The sequence below is a fragment of the Artemia franciscana genome, chromosome 16 (assembly GCF_032884065.1).
Source record: "Artemia franciscana chromosome 16, ASM3288406v1, whole genome shotgun sequence".
Lineage (NCBI taxonomy): Eukaryota > Metazoa > Arthropoda > Branchiopoda > Anostraca > Artemiidae > Artemia > Artemia franciscana.
This window is the reverse complement of record NC_088878.1, coordinates 22,641,922-22,660,495: the sequence shown is the minus strand read 5'-3', so window position 1 is coordinate 22,660,495 and position 18,574 is coordinate 22,641,922. Positions and strand designations below refer to the sequence as shown.

The following is an 18,574-nucleotide window of genomic DNA, read 5'->3' as shown; positions in this document are numbered from 1 at the left end:
GAACAGGATCAACTGCAGCAGTAGAAGTTTGTTCAAGCATGGTTACTCTAGTTTCAATATCCATTAAATTCACATCAATGTTCTTCTGGAGTTCTTCTTTAAATCTGGTGAATGATTGCTTAACTGCATCTCTGTTTTTAATATCTAGGTCACATATGGCAATATTGCAGGTTTGGGTGGTTTATCATCTCTGGCTTGTATATCAGCTGCATCTACACTACATTGGGCATTATCATTACAAACAGGACATTTCCATTTGCAGCCTAATCTCCTCATTATTTTAGTTGGAAGGTTGTACTCAGGCTGGCAGATCTCAAGACAATCTATGCATAGCCATTGTTTGCACATATCACAATTCATTGTGTTGGATTCTTTATCTAGATTCTTGTCACAAGCAGCACAAGCTCTTTTGTTTTTTTGGGCTCACAATTTACCTTTTTAGCAGTATTGTCGAAAAATTTTTAGTGGGTGTTGGATTACTTCTTGCAAATTCTTGGGGTAGATAGAATGCAATGTTGACTGTCAACTCTAAGCAAGCCGATGAAGTAGGAAACCAATATGAATCATTTCCAGTGAATCATTTCCAGCATGAATCATTTAACCAATATGAATCATTTCAGCTTATGCAGTTTCAGCTTATGCCACAAATTTTGTTGAAAGACTTCTTGCTATATTAAAAATCAACTGGGCAAGATGATTAAAATGGTGAAATTCTAGAAAAGTTACTTTTGGCTATCTTGAAAAGGGGCTAGGTTAGGAAAAATGAAATTTTCAGTTATGAATCCTGGGCCAACATACTCCAGGATAGTATTGCCAAGATATTATGTTAATATAGGAAACTAATTATAGCAAACAGGTATTATAGCAAACTAAATACTTGGCAATCAAAAACAAACAGGAGTTAATTATTTTTTTTTTGGTTAATTAAGGTAATACCTGTCTAACTCTGACAAAAATGTTATGCCTTTATTTCGAGTTTTTTTTTAAAAATGTTTTCCCTGTTCAACTAGAAAAAATGTATTATTTTGAGTTTTTAAAATGTATTTTCTATTATTTTAATAGAATGTTAGGTATGATCCAAACTCTGGAGGCTACAATTCAACATTAAGAACTGCAGGACAATTCGTTTTGGCAGAAAGAATGTGAGGGGTCAGTATCATTCGTGTGGAATAGGTGGTGTTGGGCAAATGATTGGTTCTTTCCATTGTAAAAGAGACCTGGATACACTTATGAAGAATGAATTGATGTTTCACCTACATTCTCAGTTAGTTGCCCCCAAAGTGCTCCACACCCTGGAATTGTAAAAAGAACATTCTGTAGTAGGTCACCAAAGCTGATGTAAAAGCTATACAAAGGACTAGTTTGATCAAAACTTGAATTCGGCATGTGTGTGGCGACCCCATTAAATAAAGGTGACAAGAAAAAATTTGAGAGTGTCTGAAGGCAAGCAAATAAATCGATAGAGAGTTGTAACAGCCTGGACTACCCATTCTGCCTGGAGCAGTTACAGATTCTTTCCCTCTCCTATTGATGGAAGCATGGGGATGGCATCATGGTGTATAAAATGCTGCATGCTCTGTCCTTGCAACAGAATATGCTTGAACTTTACCAGTCAACAAAAAGTAGAGAACAAATCATGAAGCTGTACTGCAAGCATGCCATCACCAGACTATAGAACAACTTCTTTTTGAATAGAGTTATGGGGCTTTAGAACTCCCTAAGCAAAAGAGCAGTCTCAGCCCCTAGTGTGGAGGCCTTCAAGGGAGCTGTGGACAAAGACAGGTCATCAAAAGCCATGGCTTAAAGAATGGGATGCAGCCGACGCATTGGCTCAACATCTCCTCTCACCAGCACCTACAGGATAATTCCTTATTTGCTGGACAACGCAATTTAAGGTAATGATCAAGGGTTTTTCCCTAAATTTGAGAAATAGATTTACAGGATTTAAAACCTTATAAAATGGGATTGATCAAAGGTATAAAACTCTAACACATTTCTTGCATCTCATTTCAGCTGAAGATCTATTTTGCAAGGTTTCAATTTTATAAACAAATATTGTTAAAGGTCTTCAAAGGTCAGTGCCCTATGGACTGAGAAGGAGTGGACATAGGTGCTTCAAAATATATCCATAGAAGATCATTAAGGCTTCAAATGCATTCCTGAGATTTTTATTCACCACAGTCAAAATTCAAAACAAGCAGAAATTAACATGAGTAGTGGCTCACAACCTATATGCCTTCTCAATACCAGAATATAATATGCATTTTACTGAAAAAATAATTAAATGTTTCCACTTTTAAAACTTTAATAAATCAAAATTATTAAAATTGTAAGGAATAAATATCAGCATATGTATATTAAACTGACAATGTACATTGATTTGTAATTTCTTCAATAAATTGCAAATTATGTTTTAGCATAGAGAAGGCATAGGGGTTGTGAGCCCTAAGTAAGTAAGACTGTACTAGACCCTTAAGGTCCAAACCGGCGGTGCTGATCTCCGTTTCGTGGCCCTTCAGCCAGGAAGTGCAATGGGGGGCATGGGGCCAACCATCCTGTGCTTTCACACACCCTTCCTGCTTACCTTCCCCAGGTTTCTTCAGGTATCCATTTAGAGCTGGGTCGACTCTGGCTGAGCTTACAGGGTCACGCCACTGACCCCTGTCCCAAACTAAATAACTGGTCACAACTGGGATTGAATCCATGCCCCTTGGACAAAGAATTCCCACACCAGCGCACCAACCACTTAGCCAGGAAGCATGTTGTGAGCCCTACACATGCTAATTTCTGCTTTTTTTTAGTTTGACTAGGTTATTTATTGTAATTTCTGTTTTTTTTGGGTTTCATTTATTTATTGATGCTAATAGATGGCAGTTTTATGCTTTTTGAATCATTTGATTCTATTTTTGCTAATTTTTAGTTTAATGGAGTTCTTCACTTTTCTTTGAAAAATTTATTTTGTGGAAAAAGTTTTTTTTTTTTTAATTAATTTCTGTTTGTTTTATATTGAATGTCTTTTTCAGAGAAAAAGGAATAATGGTTTAAAATCATTTAAACCATTAAAATCTTAAAATCTTGATACAAATGATGATGTTTAATTTAGTTTTATACCTTCTCTAATTGACGTGAAAAAATAAAACTTAATACTATTCCCAAAAGTTTTATCTATCCTCCTTGACAGCCTGGATACACTTGAACTCTTTTGATTTAGTTAAACTTTAAGATCAGAAGTAGCAATAGAAGTATTCCCAACAGTTCGAACTTAATGCCTTAAATTGTTTTGGGATATTGCTGAGAAATCTTATTGGCAACCAGCTTGACCTGGTTGCCTGCTTGACACAGTCTGTTTTAATTTAATTTTAAAGCAGTTTTTAGTTTTTAAGCCTAATGAGCAAATTGCATCACTGTGGGGGGTTAACCTACCCAATAACCCTAGAGGTATAGTTACGAGACAGTTCAGGTATGCTGAACAAAATGTCTGTCTTAAAATTTTGATTGGAAGTGGTTTGAAAATTACGGACTAAAGAGAAGGTCTGATTACCTACCAATGACTTTTGAGTCTTAAAAGGACACTGGAACTTTTAATTTCCTATAAAGTTAGCTTCTGGTAGCTATTTTAGAGAAGTGCTGACTAATATATTGCTTATCTACCCTTTTAATACCACCATGCATGAAACTCCCCTTAAACATTCCCTAAACGTTTCAACTTAATGCCCTATATAAAATATATAAAAATATAAGTAGTATTAAAAGTATGCATTTAGAATCTTCTGGCTAATTAATACCTGCTAGACTTTACCCTGAAAGGTCTAACTTAATAATGTAAGCTGTTATTGTGATATAACTTTGTAACCCTTTTGACAATCTACATAATCATAGTTTGTTTTGATTTTGTTCGACTTCTGCCCAAATATTCCCTGAAAGCTTTACCTTAATACTCTTAGCTTGGGTAGTAGCAATAATTGATGTAACAGTAGTAACATTATTAGCAGTATGCACATAGCACCTTTGGGTTTTTTTCAACATTCCCTTCAACGTACAGTGAAAGTTTTACCTAAATACCATCAGCTACTCCTGCAGCCTTGCTGATATGTCCTCTTGACAACCTATGTGGGTATAGTATGTTTCGATTTAATTAATAAAATTTCAATATTAACGATAATTTCCAGCATAATACCTTTAGCTTTAGTAGCAGTAGTAGTAGCTCCAGTAGCTATAGTAGTCGCAGGAGTAGTTATAGTAGTAGAATTAATAGTAGTAGTCTTAGCTTTAGTAGTAGTGGTAGTAGCAGTAATAATAATTGTAGTAGTTGTAGGAGTAGAAGTAGTAGTATATTGATGCAAATATTGTCTTTTGGTTAGTTCAACATCCCCCGCAACTAGCCTTTGCAATTTCAATTTCACACACAAAACTATTCCTAAGATACTGCTGATATGCCCTTTTGACGACCTGTATATAGATGGCGTGTTGTGATTCAGTTCACATTTGCCCATAAAAATAAAATTTCACCTTCGTACCTTTAGGTATAGTTGTATTAGTAGTCACAGCAGTAATATTAGTGGTCAACTTAATACAATTACTCGTTGCTATGACTTTGTCAATATGTCCTTTTGACAACCTGTATATTCATATACTTTCCTGAAATTTTTTCATTTTAATGCTCTTAGCCTTACAAGTATTTGCAACAGAAGTACTAGTTTGAGCAATAGTAATAGCAGTAGTAGAATTAGTAAATGCAGCAGTGGTAGTAGCACTACTAGTAGCATGGAATTAGTAGAGTAGTAGTAAAGAAGTAGTATACACAATTCAATCGTTAAGACACACTCTTTTGACGATCTAAAGGCACAAAGTGTCTTTTGTTAGTTCGAGTTTGTCATCATAATTCTCTCAAATTTTTACCTTTATGCACTTAGCCTTTATAGTACTAGTATCATAGTAGTTGCAGTGGTAGTAGAAGCAGTAGTTGCAGTGTTAGTGTTATATTAGTAGTAGTATTAGCAGCAGTATTAATAGCAGAAGCAGCATGTACATTTTGCCTTTTGGTGAGTTGAACATCCCTTTCATGATGCCCAAGAAATTCCATCTTGACATGGTAAAAAACTGTTCCAAAAATATTGCTAATGTGTGCTCTTGACCGCTTTTCATCTTAATACTCTAATCCTTGCAAGTTGTTGTAATTAAAGTAGTAGTTGGAGTAGTGTGGTCGCAGTAGTAGTATTGGTAAAAAATAGCAGCGGTAGTAGTGTTAGTAATGACACGCATATTTTACCTTTTTGTCAATTCATCTCACTTTTTAGCTATTCCCTGAAAGTTCCAGCTTAATACCCAAATATGCTCTTGAGATACGCCCTTTTGACAATCTGCATGCATATAGTGTGTTTTGATTTAGTTCAAATTCCCCATCAATATTCTGTCAAATTTTCACCTTCATATGTGTGAACCACCCGTTCCATAAGAACCTTACATGCCCCCGGGGTATAACTTACAGCCCTTGCCCCAGGTCTCTGGGGGGTTTTGTAGAAAACTGGAGGCATTGTCATATGTTTTTTGGACTATTTTGAATAAAATTGCTATTTCACAATTTTAATCAGATGTGTTTAGTGAAGATGGTTAGTTGGAGCGAGGACTAGTCCTCCATCACTTTTGACTCCATAAAGGGAACTAGAAATTCCAATTTTCAACCAAATTAGCCACATCTAACCATTCCCTCTATAAGAACCTTAAATGCCCCAGGGGCATAGCTTACAATCATAGACCCAAGGCTCTGGTGGCTGTATCAGCACCAAAAGCCTTGTTACATGATCTTTGGACTATTTTGAGCAAACAACTGTCTCAAAATTTTTATTGGATGCATTTTGGGAAAACAGGACGTGTGTGTGTATGTCTTAGGGGGAGGAGGAAGAGTAGCTGCACTCTGATCACTTTGACTCTTAAAAAATGGCACTAGAACTTCTCATTACCAATCCAATGAGTCGCCTCCAATGCATATACGACCTCCCTTTCTATAAAACCTTGTATGCCCCCAGGGTATAAATTAAAATTTTTATCCTGAGAGATGTGTGGGGTGGGTGTCTTCCTCGCGGACATAATTTCTAACCCTTCAGTTACGACGAGCAAAATTGATATCTCCAAGTTTTGATTGGAGGTGTTTGGGGAGACTATGGATGTGTGCTGGGGGGGGGGGGGGCTGGATGCTCTCAAACCACTTTTGACTCTTAAAAAGGGCACTATAACTTTTTGAAATCAAATGAGCCCATCTGAAGTTCATATGACCGCTGATTCCATATAAACCCTATATGCCCTGAGAGCTTAACTTATAAGTTCATCCCCAGGGTGTTGGGCGGTTCTGTCAACCCTAGAGGCATTGTTTTATGTTTTTCCGGCTATTTTGAACAAAATCGCCATCTCATAATTTCAGTCAGATGCGTTTGATGGGGGGGGGGGGGCTAGTTACCATCCACCACTTTTTACTCTTTAAAGGGAACTGGAATTTCCAATTTTCAACCAAATGAGCCTCCTCTAAAGTTAAACAACCATCCCTTCCATAAAAACCTTGAATGCCTTTAGGGCATGACTTACAACCCTCACCCCCAGGCTCTGGTTGTTTGTATCAACCCCAAAGGCCTTTTTATATGATCTTCGGACTATTTTGAACAAAACGACTTCCTCAAAATTTCTGTTGGATGTATATTGGTAGAACAACGTGTGGGGGGGGCAGCTGCCCACTGATCATGTTACTCTTAAAAAGGGCACTAGAAATCCTGATTACCAATCCAATGAGTCCCTCCTCCGAAGTATATACGACCAGGCTTTCTATAAAAAAAAACCTTATATGCCCCCAGGGCATAACTTACAACCCTTGGCCTGAGAGCTGTGGGGGCGGGGGTTTTACCTCAAAGATATGCTCTCAAATCACTTTTTGACTCTTAAAAAGCTGACTATAATTTCCAATTTAAAATCAAAGGAGCTATATTCTAAGTTTACATGACCACCCAGTCCATAAAAACGTTATATTCCCCAAGGCATGACTTACAACCCTATCCTCAGGGCGCTGAGGGTTGTGTCAATCCTAGAGGTTTTGTTATATGTTCTGAGAACTACTTTCAATGAAATCTCTATCTCATAGTTTCAATCTGATTCTTTTGGTCAAAAGAGGGATGGTCGGAGGAGGGGGGGCTAGTTGCCCTCATTCATTTTTGACTCGTTTTGAGCTCTATATATTTATTGATGGTAATTTATGGCAGTTCTATGCTTCGAAAACTAATTTAAGTAGTTTTTGCTTATCTTTAGTTTAATGTAACTCTTATTTTTGTTTGAATAAATGCTATTGTGGGAAACATTTTTGAAATTAATAAAAGTAATGCAACAAATAATGTTTTAACATAAAAATTGTAAAATTTTCTCAAATTACTTTCTTTTTTCATGTTAGCATAATTACAACAGTGAGTCTAATTTTATTAGTCTAAGGTACTGCAAGAGAAGGAACAAAACCTTAAACAAACAGATGTTAATAAACTTCAATATCAAACTTATGATGAAAAAGCACAATATTTTCCAAATGTATGAAGTTATTGTCCTGTAAATGAGAAGGGATGGGGACAATAGTTTGAATTCAGGTTTCCAGGCCCTAATATTCGTTGTAGATTAATTTATTAAAGTTCCATTCATCAAGGTCAACAACTCTACAAGATAGTGAAAAGACACTAAGCTAAAATTTTACTCAATAGGCTATTGAATGCGATGTTAAACTAAGCAGTGGTAAAATACCAAAGCTTTTTCAATTATGATTCCATCTCGCATTTCCAATCCCAGTGTAAATGCCAATTTAGTTCTTAGTCAAGTGGGTTGCCCAATATTATTACTGTTTTCATCTACACCTAGAGAGTCTAGTTTTTTAGTTTTCCATCTGACAAATCTCTAGAACACTCCTCTCCCTATATATGCAGCTGCGAACCAATATGATAAAAAAAGACTTATTTGTTTGAAGAACCAGTCTTCACATGCTATTTTGTTTCAAGTCTTCAAACAATCTATTTTGTTTGCTATCAACAGTTCAATGTGTTTACCCCAAATTAGTGTGTATCTGTAAAAGGGTACACCGCCCAGTAAGAAAGACTTTTAAAAAGTAAACATTAGAATATGGAGTGTTTTGAAACTAAAAAAAAAAAAAAAATGTTTAGTTTCTTAGAATGGCTGGGCGAACAGTTGGAATAGGTAAAAATTTGAAAAATACAGAAAATAGATGGAATAGTACTATATTTCAAATTTAGGATATAATAAGGACAAATAATATGTACACCTACTTCAAGGTTTAGACATAAACCCAAAGCGATGAGATTTTTAAGAAAGTTCCCTTAACATTGTGGGCTAATACTGTTAGGTATAGATCCTAAGGATGCCCACAAGCAGCATCAATACAGAGTTAAAATACTCCAAAGAGAAACTCACAATTCTTATAAAATGTTGTAATCTAAGTGAATTCGACACATCATTTGCTAAAATGTCCCATTTTTTGAACCTCTAACACCCCCACTCCCACTAAAAAGATTCTGTGGCCTACGTGACACAGCATCTGTTTTCAATTTTTATAAATTGTAACCTTTTTGGTTTGTATTTGATGAATTCTTGGATTAAATTGGGATAGGGGAATGATCTCCATGCTTTCCTTTTAAATGGTAACCCGGGTATCAACTAAACAAAATGTTTTTAACAACAGTTCCAGTATTTGTAAATAATCAAGTGATATACTTGTTATTTCATGTCATCTTAATTTTTCAGGTCTCCTAGTAAAATATGGCAAAATCAACATTGAATACTGAATTCAGAAAACTTGATGTCGATAAATATTGTGAAGACAATTACCTCGAAGAGGAACTGCAAACTGTATCTCAACAGCCTGGGCAAGCAGAAGAAATTTCGAAACTACTTTCATTAGGTAGTATGAACTAAAAAAAATATATTATTAAGCGAAATTCATCACGAAAACCAGCTTCTGATTGTTGATTGTGTGGAAGTCTTGACACCCTATGCGTGACTATCCAACTTTAGGTGGAAGAGGGTAGGAGAGAGGAGATAAAAAGAACCTAGCCTTGCAAAGTTTGTTTGAGAACTGTGTCTGCATGAAAGGATAAAATTTTGGGTAGGAAATAGCTTGTAAAATAATCTTTAAAATTGCCTTGCCTTGTGTGAAGGATTCAGCACCTTATGTATATCTGCTGCACGTTATGAAATAGTAATTTGATTTTGGTTTGTAATAATGTCGACTTACAGTTATGGCTATCAGCATAGGTACATGGTCAAACGCTTAGGGAGGTTGGAGGGTTTTCCTTAGGGAAGGAGGGTCTCCAAACCATTATCAAGGAAGGAATATGGCAGGATTGCACAGAATTCAGGATTGTAGGATTCAATGCTTTACAGGTAGGATTATCAGGATGGCCTAAAGGGGGACATTTTGTACCAAAGCTTAAGAAACATATTATTGTTTGCTTCATTGCATTTGCCAATTGCTATTAGAGCATGTTCAATGGCACATCTACACTGTTTAGGTAACATTTGTCAAAATCGGGGGACTGCATTACACTGGTCGCACTATATAACTCAGTTGCCAACTCCCAATTTTCTGTATTTTTCGCTATTTTGGAAAAAAAGGATACAAAAATTGTCCTCTTTTTGCTCTTCCAAGTATGACTCCGTCTCCCACATTAGACCTAGAGCACAAAGCTGATAAGAAATCACAGTATCACTAACTTATATGTAATAACTGATGGACAACTCAAAAAGCATACTTGTAAAAGGAGTTTCCAACCGTTTTTGTTAGTTGTTTGTAGATTGTTGTGATAATGGAGTAGATTCTTCTTGATAGGCAATCCTGGTCCTTGGGTCCAATCCCAGCTGCCACAACGTGGGGCCATAGACCTGCTACCTGTCCACATAAAAAAAGACCTAGCACCTGAATGATGGACAATTATGAACGACATAACAAAGAACAAGTAGAAAAACAAGTAATTCTTTGTAAGACAGTGGATTTCCCAACTTTAAATGAATATTTCGACCAAGCAAATAGTTAATTTTTGTGCTATGCTGAGGACAGCCCTTGGACACAGGGTTGAAATGTTCATTTAAGTTTGGAATTCTGTTGTCTTAGAAAAAAATCTTCGTTGTTCTACTTGTTGTTTGTTGTTTATGATGGAAAGGCAGCTTGGTCTTCGTCGATATATATATCAACGACTTATGCGCCATCAATGACTCTGGAGGAACTTAATCTTTTTTTTACCCATTGTGAAGTATTTTTTATTGTTATGAACTTTCTGTTTGGGTCATGTTTTGTCTTCTCTTTTCTTTTTCTCTATCTGTTTTTTATACAAATTGAAACGTTATCAGTGCATTTTTGCATTCATTTAGTTTGTTCTCATTAATTAATTAAACAATTGAATTTAAAAATTGGTTGGTGGACTCTTACGATCTTTTAATTGCGAAGTTCTTTTTGTATATAAAGTATTTTTATGTATGGTCAAGCATCCATTTTCATCAATGAAAGGCTCATGCAGGCACTCCCCCCCCGCTCTTCCACACAAATTACTTTGCAGGTTCTCACATTACTTGTATGCTGCTATAACACAACAATAGCAGATTTTTTTTTTCAAGAAAGTGTTTTGACTAGTATATCAAATACGATTTTCTTGCATAAGTTGAATATTTGGAAGAATTGTAGTCAGAATTATTTGTTAGCTACAGTTTTGAGCAATCGTTTCTCAAATTTACGATTATTCGTTTGAAAACTTACGGCATTTTAAATTAAAAAAAAGGTTACTTTGATTAATAAAAAAAAATTCTCTAGTGCAGTTAGATACATTAAATTCAGAGATTTTGTCAGATCTTCTCTAGCACCCATAATTTTAGGCAGAGATTTTGAAAAGTTGCTGTTGAGTTGTTAGTTTTCCAAAATATCAAAAAGAATTCCGTTGTAACCCTGACTTCTGGAAAAAATCTGGTTAAACTTTTTAATTTAGCATAGAAAGATGAGCTAGAAAACTTTTCTAAGCCATTGAATTTCTTTTAAATAAAAAAAAAAAAAAAACAAATGTCAAATAGAAAGCAAATAAATTTTGAAACAAATGTGTATGCAAAAATCGTTATTAATGGAGCAGTTCTGATTGCTCGTTCAAATTGAGTGTAAACAATTTTATTGTCACTGCATATTCTTAGTCTCGTATTAATAAATAGTTTGATCTGGTTATCAATTGTAGTATAAATTTAAGTAGTTAAAATCAAATGATATTATATAAGTAAGGAGAGCCAAAAAACTATAAGAAAATATAAATAGTCGAACTTCATTTCATAAAGTCCATTTTTTTCAAACTAATAATTCAACTTGATTCACCATCAATACTTTAGCTTTATTTGTCTTCTTAGTAAACTTTTTAAGTTAATTAAAATAATCTGAGTGGTAGACAAAAATATGGACTATCTATGTAGAGTTCTTTTTTTTAAAACTAAATTAACAAAAACAAAAAAAAAACTTCAACTTTCGTGTGAAGTTGCTCACCTATGAAACCAACTGAAAACTAATCTCACCATATGAAATCTGACTGACTCATTTTGCAGAATTAAGAAGAACTCCAGAGAAATCACCCATTGTATAGTATCACGTGAGTAGTTTCAGATTAATGATTAACCGGAGGGTGTTAAACACACATACCAATTATATAAAGCAAAATTAGCGCTAGAATTGCAGCCACAATCATAAAATAGGCGATTTGTGTGTTTTGTCCCTTGTGCTCTTCTGTGATCACTGCATGATTGTACTTTGCACTGTTTTCCTATACATAGATGTATAGAACAGTCTCTTATGCGACAGACAACAAGAAACGTGTGTAATGTTTTTTCAGCTTCTGAAATGGTGAGCATGCAATTCGATATCATTATATTATATTAAACTATATTACATTATATTAAATGCGTTATACTGACAATAAAAAAGCTTCCTATATTTTCTAAATTTAAATAGGGAAACGAATTGTTAAACAGGGGGACTAACTTGTATGAATTGGGAGTTCATTCATGAAACATTTTTGTAAGGTAGCAATCCCCTCAGAAATGTGAAAAAATGAGAAAATATGCTAGTTACTTTCCTCGACTGGTTTAGAAAATACAACATTTTTTTCAGTCAAGAGCTTGAGGGACATCATTTTAGTTTTGTTCAAAAAGAATAACTAGAATATCTCCCATTAAATTGACTCATATGCTAATTCTTGTTGTCTTTTGGTAGGAAAGAACATCGATGCTTTGAAGCTAATACTCAAGAATGTTCCTCTCAGTGGAAAGCGAAATCAGGCGCAGGTTAGAATTTTTTCTTTTGGGTTAAAATGTTCATATCTTTTTTTCGGACCTCTGTTCTATTCTTGCTGTCAGTTTACTGATAAAAAGCTTTTACTGCAAGGAATTCGCATAATGATTAAGTTTTAGGCAAACTTCTGATTCAAACCGTTCCTGTAAGTGTAATGGTAAAATTTAACTCACCTTTTATGTAAGCTGCATAACCTTCTTAAATACATTTTTTGTTTAGTTAAAAAGTAGTTTTCACTGCCTGAAAAAAGGAGCTGCATAAACGTTAGGAGGGTAGGTGCAGATAGCGTTTCAGATAGATTCAGATAGTGTGAAAAAAGTTATTATAAAATATATTTGCTTTTTTTATCTTTGCTTATCTTGTTTTCGGTGGCCAGTGTTAACCTCCTGCTAAATACCCCCCCTCCCTTACAGAAAATGCCCCACCTAGAAATTACTCTCTGCGCAGAAAATTCCCCCGAGAAACTAACCCCCGTGGAAAACTACCCCTAGAAAACATCTCCTGTGGATCCCCCATCTTTCGGAAAATCCCCCCCCCACGTGGCTGATTGGTTTCCAATCCCTCTGGACTTCTAAAAAAGGACTAGAACCCTCAATTTCTGATCCAATGAGCACACTCATAAGTTTCTGCGACCTTCAGGTAGAGGTTTGGATGAGGAAGGGACAGTCCTCTTCCTGTGCGGAATAAATTCTGCTCATTTTCGGGTTTAGTGTTGTTCTTTACTTTCATAATAACAGCGTAAACCGGAAATCGTAAGGGAGTAGATATCAATTTCACATTTTTGATGCAGTTTTAAAATTTCTTTTGCACCCCTCCCCTTCCCCCAATAAACCTTTACAGGAAAATACCCTTTTGCTGCCTTTTTGATTTGAAACTTTTCTCCACTGATGGGAGGGGGGGGGGGAGATTACTGGCATAATTTTAAAAACAATCAGAAATTAAGTCTTTTTCAAATAAAAGTGCGCTAAGAAAAATTTTCCACCCAAGATCATCTGCAAGAAATTTCCTGGGTGGAATTTTCAGCTAGAAAGGAATTGCCTTGGGGGAATACCCCTGGAGAGGGGGGGGGGTACTTTCTCGTGAAAACAGCTTTCCATGGTGGAATCTTTCCGTGGGTAAAGGAAATTTAAGTAATTTTTCATGGAAGGGGAACCGGATTTCCCAGTGTTATTTAAAAGTAATCAGAAATTAAATTAAAAAATTGAAATTGGATTTCAATTTTTTCCAAAAGGAGAAAATTGAAAGCAATTAGAAACATCTAAATTTAACCGGACAGAAATTATTACGTATATGTAAGGAGTTAAGCCCTGCTAAAGACCTTGCTCTTTACGGCAAAGTTTTGACTATTTGTCTTAATTCCTTAAGAACGACTTGTGAAATACAATGGCCGTTTAATAAGAATAATAAGCTTCTTTTTTTTGAATTTCCAATCACGTGTTATAAAAGTGTCGGTGGGTGCAGAGCGGGGAAAGGGGATTGTACCAGAAACCACCTTGAGGGGATTTTCCGGCATGATCTGATTAACAATCAGAAATTAAAATTTTAAAAACTAAGTTTTTTCAACTTAAAGTACAGAAAAACATTGAAAAAGACAAAAATTAGTCCATATATGAGAGGGGCTGCACCTTCCTAAATCCTTTGCTCGTTAGACAAACGTTTCTATTGATTTGACAAAACTTTGTATTCTAATTAAACGACTTCTAATGTTTATGAAGTCTTTCTTAAAGAATTGGGAAAAAAGTCAAACTTTAGCGTAAAGAAAGAGGGGCTTAAGAGGAAGCCCTCTCATATATAGAAAAATTTCGTTTATTTATAGTTTTAATGTAGGTCCTTACTTTTAGTTGAAAAACATGTTTTTTCTATTTAATTTCATAAAAGGGTTACTGTATTGTAATAAGTGACACATCATTCGCACAGGATTCTGATAAATGGATAATTCTTCTGCGCTTCTTCTCTTTTGGTGGACGTATTTAGACTGAAAAATCTCTTCCTAGCTAACTTATCTACTGTGGGCTGCCTCAACACAGTAGCATAATATTTGCAGGCATCGATATATAATGAGTCGGATTTAATATGCTTGAGACTGTCTGTGCAGGATTTTGACTCTTGTTCATAGAAGAGCATCGCCAAGTGCTGAAACCATGTTGTGACAAAGAATGGGCCCAGGATTGCAAAAAGCCTCCGTTCATACTTGAGATCCTACGGGTTTTCTTGGTGTCTGGCTCTAAGCCGGCTTAAGTGCTTCGATGTAGACTTGGGAAGATGTGTTGGTCCCCGTCCTGTACTGGCATCCGGGACCATTGCTTTTCCTGAGGCCAAAATAATTTCAATGATTTAAAGAACATGAAAATATGTAACTTTTAATGTTTTGATGTTGAAAAATAACTATCGTATTGACATTTTGATTGACGAATGCAGACAATTCGAACTGGACTTATTAGGAGTTTCAGAAACTCCTTATTAGGAGTTAGGAAGCACAGCATTGGGTAGCTTAGCATTTGTTTATTCAGGCAGGAAGGATGGGGTACATAGGCAGGGGGTAGGGCTTATGATGAATAAGGAAGCTGCTAAGTCTTGTTTAGGCTTGGAAGAAATTAATGATATGAATACTACTCGCTAATTTTATGACTAAAAAGTTAATGGTGTCAGTTATAGTAGTATAAGCCCCTGATGAGCCGACTGATGGAGATATTAGTGATTCAGATGAATTTTACTTACGGTTACAGAAGCAAATAGACAGGGTCTCAAATAAAAATATTGTGTTCATACTAGGAGATTTTACAAGTCGGGTCATAATAGGAATAGATGGTATCCTAGCCTAGGTAAATTTGGTGTAGGAAAAGAAAACAGTAATGGTATAAGACTTTTGCAATTTTCTAGGTATAACAATCTAGTTATAACCGATACGGTGTTATGTCATGAAATGGCCCATAAGTTGACATGGTATTTACGTGATGGTAAGACACCAAACCTTATTGATTATGTTATAGTATACCGAAGGCTGGCAGGATCAATACAAGATACTTGGGTATACAGGAGTGCTGTTGCTCATGTTAAAAGTAAAAATCACCATCTGGTAGTATCTAGGGTTAATTTAAAGTTGAAATGTCGAAAGGGTAAATACCTCCCGTGAAGTTCTGATGTTAGTAGACTCCAGAATGAGAATTTGAGAGGAATTTTTCCGGAACAATTGAATACTAAACTGGAGAGTTCAAAATTTGACAATGTGGAAGATGGATAGAATAATTTTAGGAAAATAATTCATGAAGTTGCTGATGGAGTCTTAGGGAAGAAAGTTAGGACTGAAGCTTGTAATATTAGGGAAAAAGCTATGTTTAATAATGAGGAGAAGGGGCTTGTACAAGAATTATCTGAGTGATAGATAATATGACTGCAAAAGAAAGTTAAAGCTCAAATATGAGCTAAGGAGGTTTGAAGTTGAGGCCATTCATAAAATTGCCGAGGATCTGGAAGATGCAGCTAGACGGTATATTAGTAAAATATTGTACTGGCATGTTAATAAACTGAGAGAAAGTAGTCAATCTGGACTTGTCCCAGTGAAAAATAGGAACGGGGCCATAATTAGTGATAAGAAAAGAGTTAAAGAGCGATGGGCAGAACATTTTGAGAATGTGCTAAACCGAGATAGAGTCGCAGGAAAAGATATGGAAGACAATGAAAAAGTCTGTGATACCTTAGATGTGAAGGAAGATTTGTTTTGTGAAGAAGAATTAGCTATAGTACTAAAAGGATAAAAAAATAATAAGGCTCTAGGTGCTGATAGTGTGGTAAATGAGTTTTATAAATATGGCAACTCTGAGGTTAGAAATAAGTTACTGAAGATTATGGATATGATTATTGAAAAAGGGAAAGTACCTAGCGATTTTAGGAAAACCTTAACTAAGCCACTATATAAGAAATGTTATAAGAATGAGTGTGGTAATTTTCGAGGCATTAGTATGGTAAATGTAGGTAGCAAATTACTTCCTAATATGATACTTTTTAGACTGAGAGATGCTTTAGACAAAGTTTTAAGAGAAGACCAGTGTGGTTTTAGAAAAGGTAGAAAAAGCTCTTAGAAAAGGTATCGACCAGATATTGAGAGGGGCTGCACCCTCCTAAATCCCTTGATCGTTAAACAAACGTTTCTATTGATTTGACAAGCTATAAGAGGAGAAGGGACTTGTACAAGAATTATCTGAGTGATAGATAATATGATTACAAAAGAAATGTAAAGAAAGTGGAGAAAGCATGAAAATATGAGCTAAGGAAGTTTGAAGTTGAGGCCATTGATTAAATCGCCGAGGATCTGCAAGATGCAGCTAGACGGTATATTAGTAAAATATTGTACTAGCATGTTAATAACTGAGAGGAAGTAGTCAATCTCAACTTGTCCCAATTAAAGATAGGAACGGGGCTATAATTGGTGATAAGAAAAGAGTTAAAGAGAGATGGGCAGAACATTTTTGAGAATGTGCTAAACCGAGATAGAGTCGCAGGAAAAGATATAGAAGAAAATGAAAAAAAATTTGTGATACCTTAGATGTGAAGAAAGATTTGTTTTGTGACGAAGAATTAGCGACAGTACTAAAAGGATTATAAAAGATTTTCACTCTTAGGTTATAACTGAGAAATGCCTGAGTTGTCAAATACCTCTATTCCTTAGTTTCATAGATTATGAGCAAGTGGTAGATTCTGTTGACAGAACAGATTTAGTAAAGGTTTTATCCTTATATAGTATCCCACTCTTTACTCTTTACACCTCGCTCTTTACTCTAAACTTTCTTACTGTTTTAAAACGTAGAGTTAAGAGAAAGGGTGAAACTTACTCCGTATATGAAAGGGGCTTTTCCTATTCAACGCCTCGCTCTTTACGCTAGAGTTTGACTCTTTCTGTTAACTCTATTTTTAAAACAGTAAGAAGCTTTAGCGTAAAGAGCGGGGCGTTGAGGAGGAAAAGCCCCTTTCATATACAGAGTAATTTCTGTTCGTTTTAAGTTTTAATGTTGCTCCTTACTTTCATTTAAAAAACTTGTTTTTTTTTATTTAATTTCTGGACGTTTTTGAATTAATGCATGATTTGATCTTGGCTCTCCGCACATAAATAATTAAAACGAAATTTGCACATTAATTAATTGCAATTAATCAGAAGATTTTGAGAAAAAAGGAGCAAGGGAGGAGGCCTAGTTGCCCTCCGATTTTTTTGATTATTTAAAAAAGCAACTAGAAATTTTAATTTTTTACAAACGTTTCATTGGTAAAAAATATACGTAACTTACGAATTAACTTACGTAACGCACTTCTATATTCTTATGTTTTTATTGCGTATATGAGGGGGTTCAACCCTTGTCGATACCTCGCTCTTTACACTAAAGCTTAAATTTTGTCCCATTTCTTTAAGAATGACCTCTGAATCACAAAGGCCGTAGAATAAATAGTTGAAAGTACTAAAAATACTTTAGCGTAAAGAGTAAGGTATAAAGAGGAGGTAAACCGCTCATATGCGTAATAATTTTTGTTCGTTTTAAGTTTTAATGCTTCTCCTTGCTTTCAGTAGAAAAAACTTTTCATATTTATTTTTTCATTGTTTTTTTTCAAATAATGCTAGAAAATCCTGCGCCCCTTCATTGAAATTCTAATTCCCCATGAGAAGTTTCGCCATGGAAATATCCTCCCACGTAACCCCCCCCCCTCAACTCTCCCCCCTAAACCAAAAAAATACCCCTGAAAACGTCTATACACTTCCCAGTAACCATTACTATATGTAAACACAGGTCAAAGTTTGTAACTTACAGCACCTCCCACGGGGACTGCGGGGGAGTAAGTCGTCCCTAAAGACATAGTTATTAGGTTTTTTGACTATGGTGAATAAAATGGCTATCTCAGAATTTTGGTCCAGTGACTTTTGGGAAAAAAGGAGCGTGGGAGGGGGCCTAGTTGCCCTCCAATTTTTTTGGTCACTTAAAAAGGGCACTAGAAATTTTAATTTCGTTAGAATGAGCCCTCTCGCGAATTTCTAGGACCGTTCGGTCGAAACGATCACCCCTGGAAAAAAAACAACAAAAAAAACGAATAAACACGCATCCGTGATCTGTCTTCTGGCAAAAAATGCGAAATTCGCCTTTTTTGTAGATAGGAGCTTGAAACTTCTAAAACAAGGTTCTCTGATACGCTGAATCTGATGGTGGGATATTTGTTAAGATTGTATGACATTTAAGGAGTGTTTTC

General features: G+C 35.4%; 1 protein-coding gene across 1 annotated transcript in view; it reads left to right on the top strand.

Moving 5' to 3' along the window:
- LOC136037234 (actin-related protein 2/3 complex subunit 5-C-like) overlaps positions 1-18,574 on the top strand; it is a 48,497-nt gene that overhangs the window by 7,810 nt on the left and 22,113 nt on the right. The window contains exons 2-3 of the mRNA XM_065719845.1: positions 8,779-8,935; positions 12,269-12,339. Of these exons, the coding sequence (XP_065575917.1) occupies positions 8,794-8,935; positions 12,269-12,339 (213 nt within the window). The 5' untranslated portion in view covers positions 8,779-8,793. The remainder of the gene's footprint in view (positions 1-8,778; positions 8,936-12,268; positions 12,340-18,574) is intronic.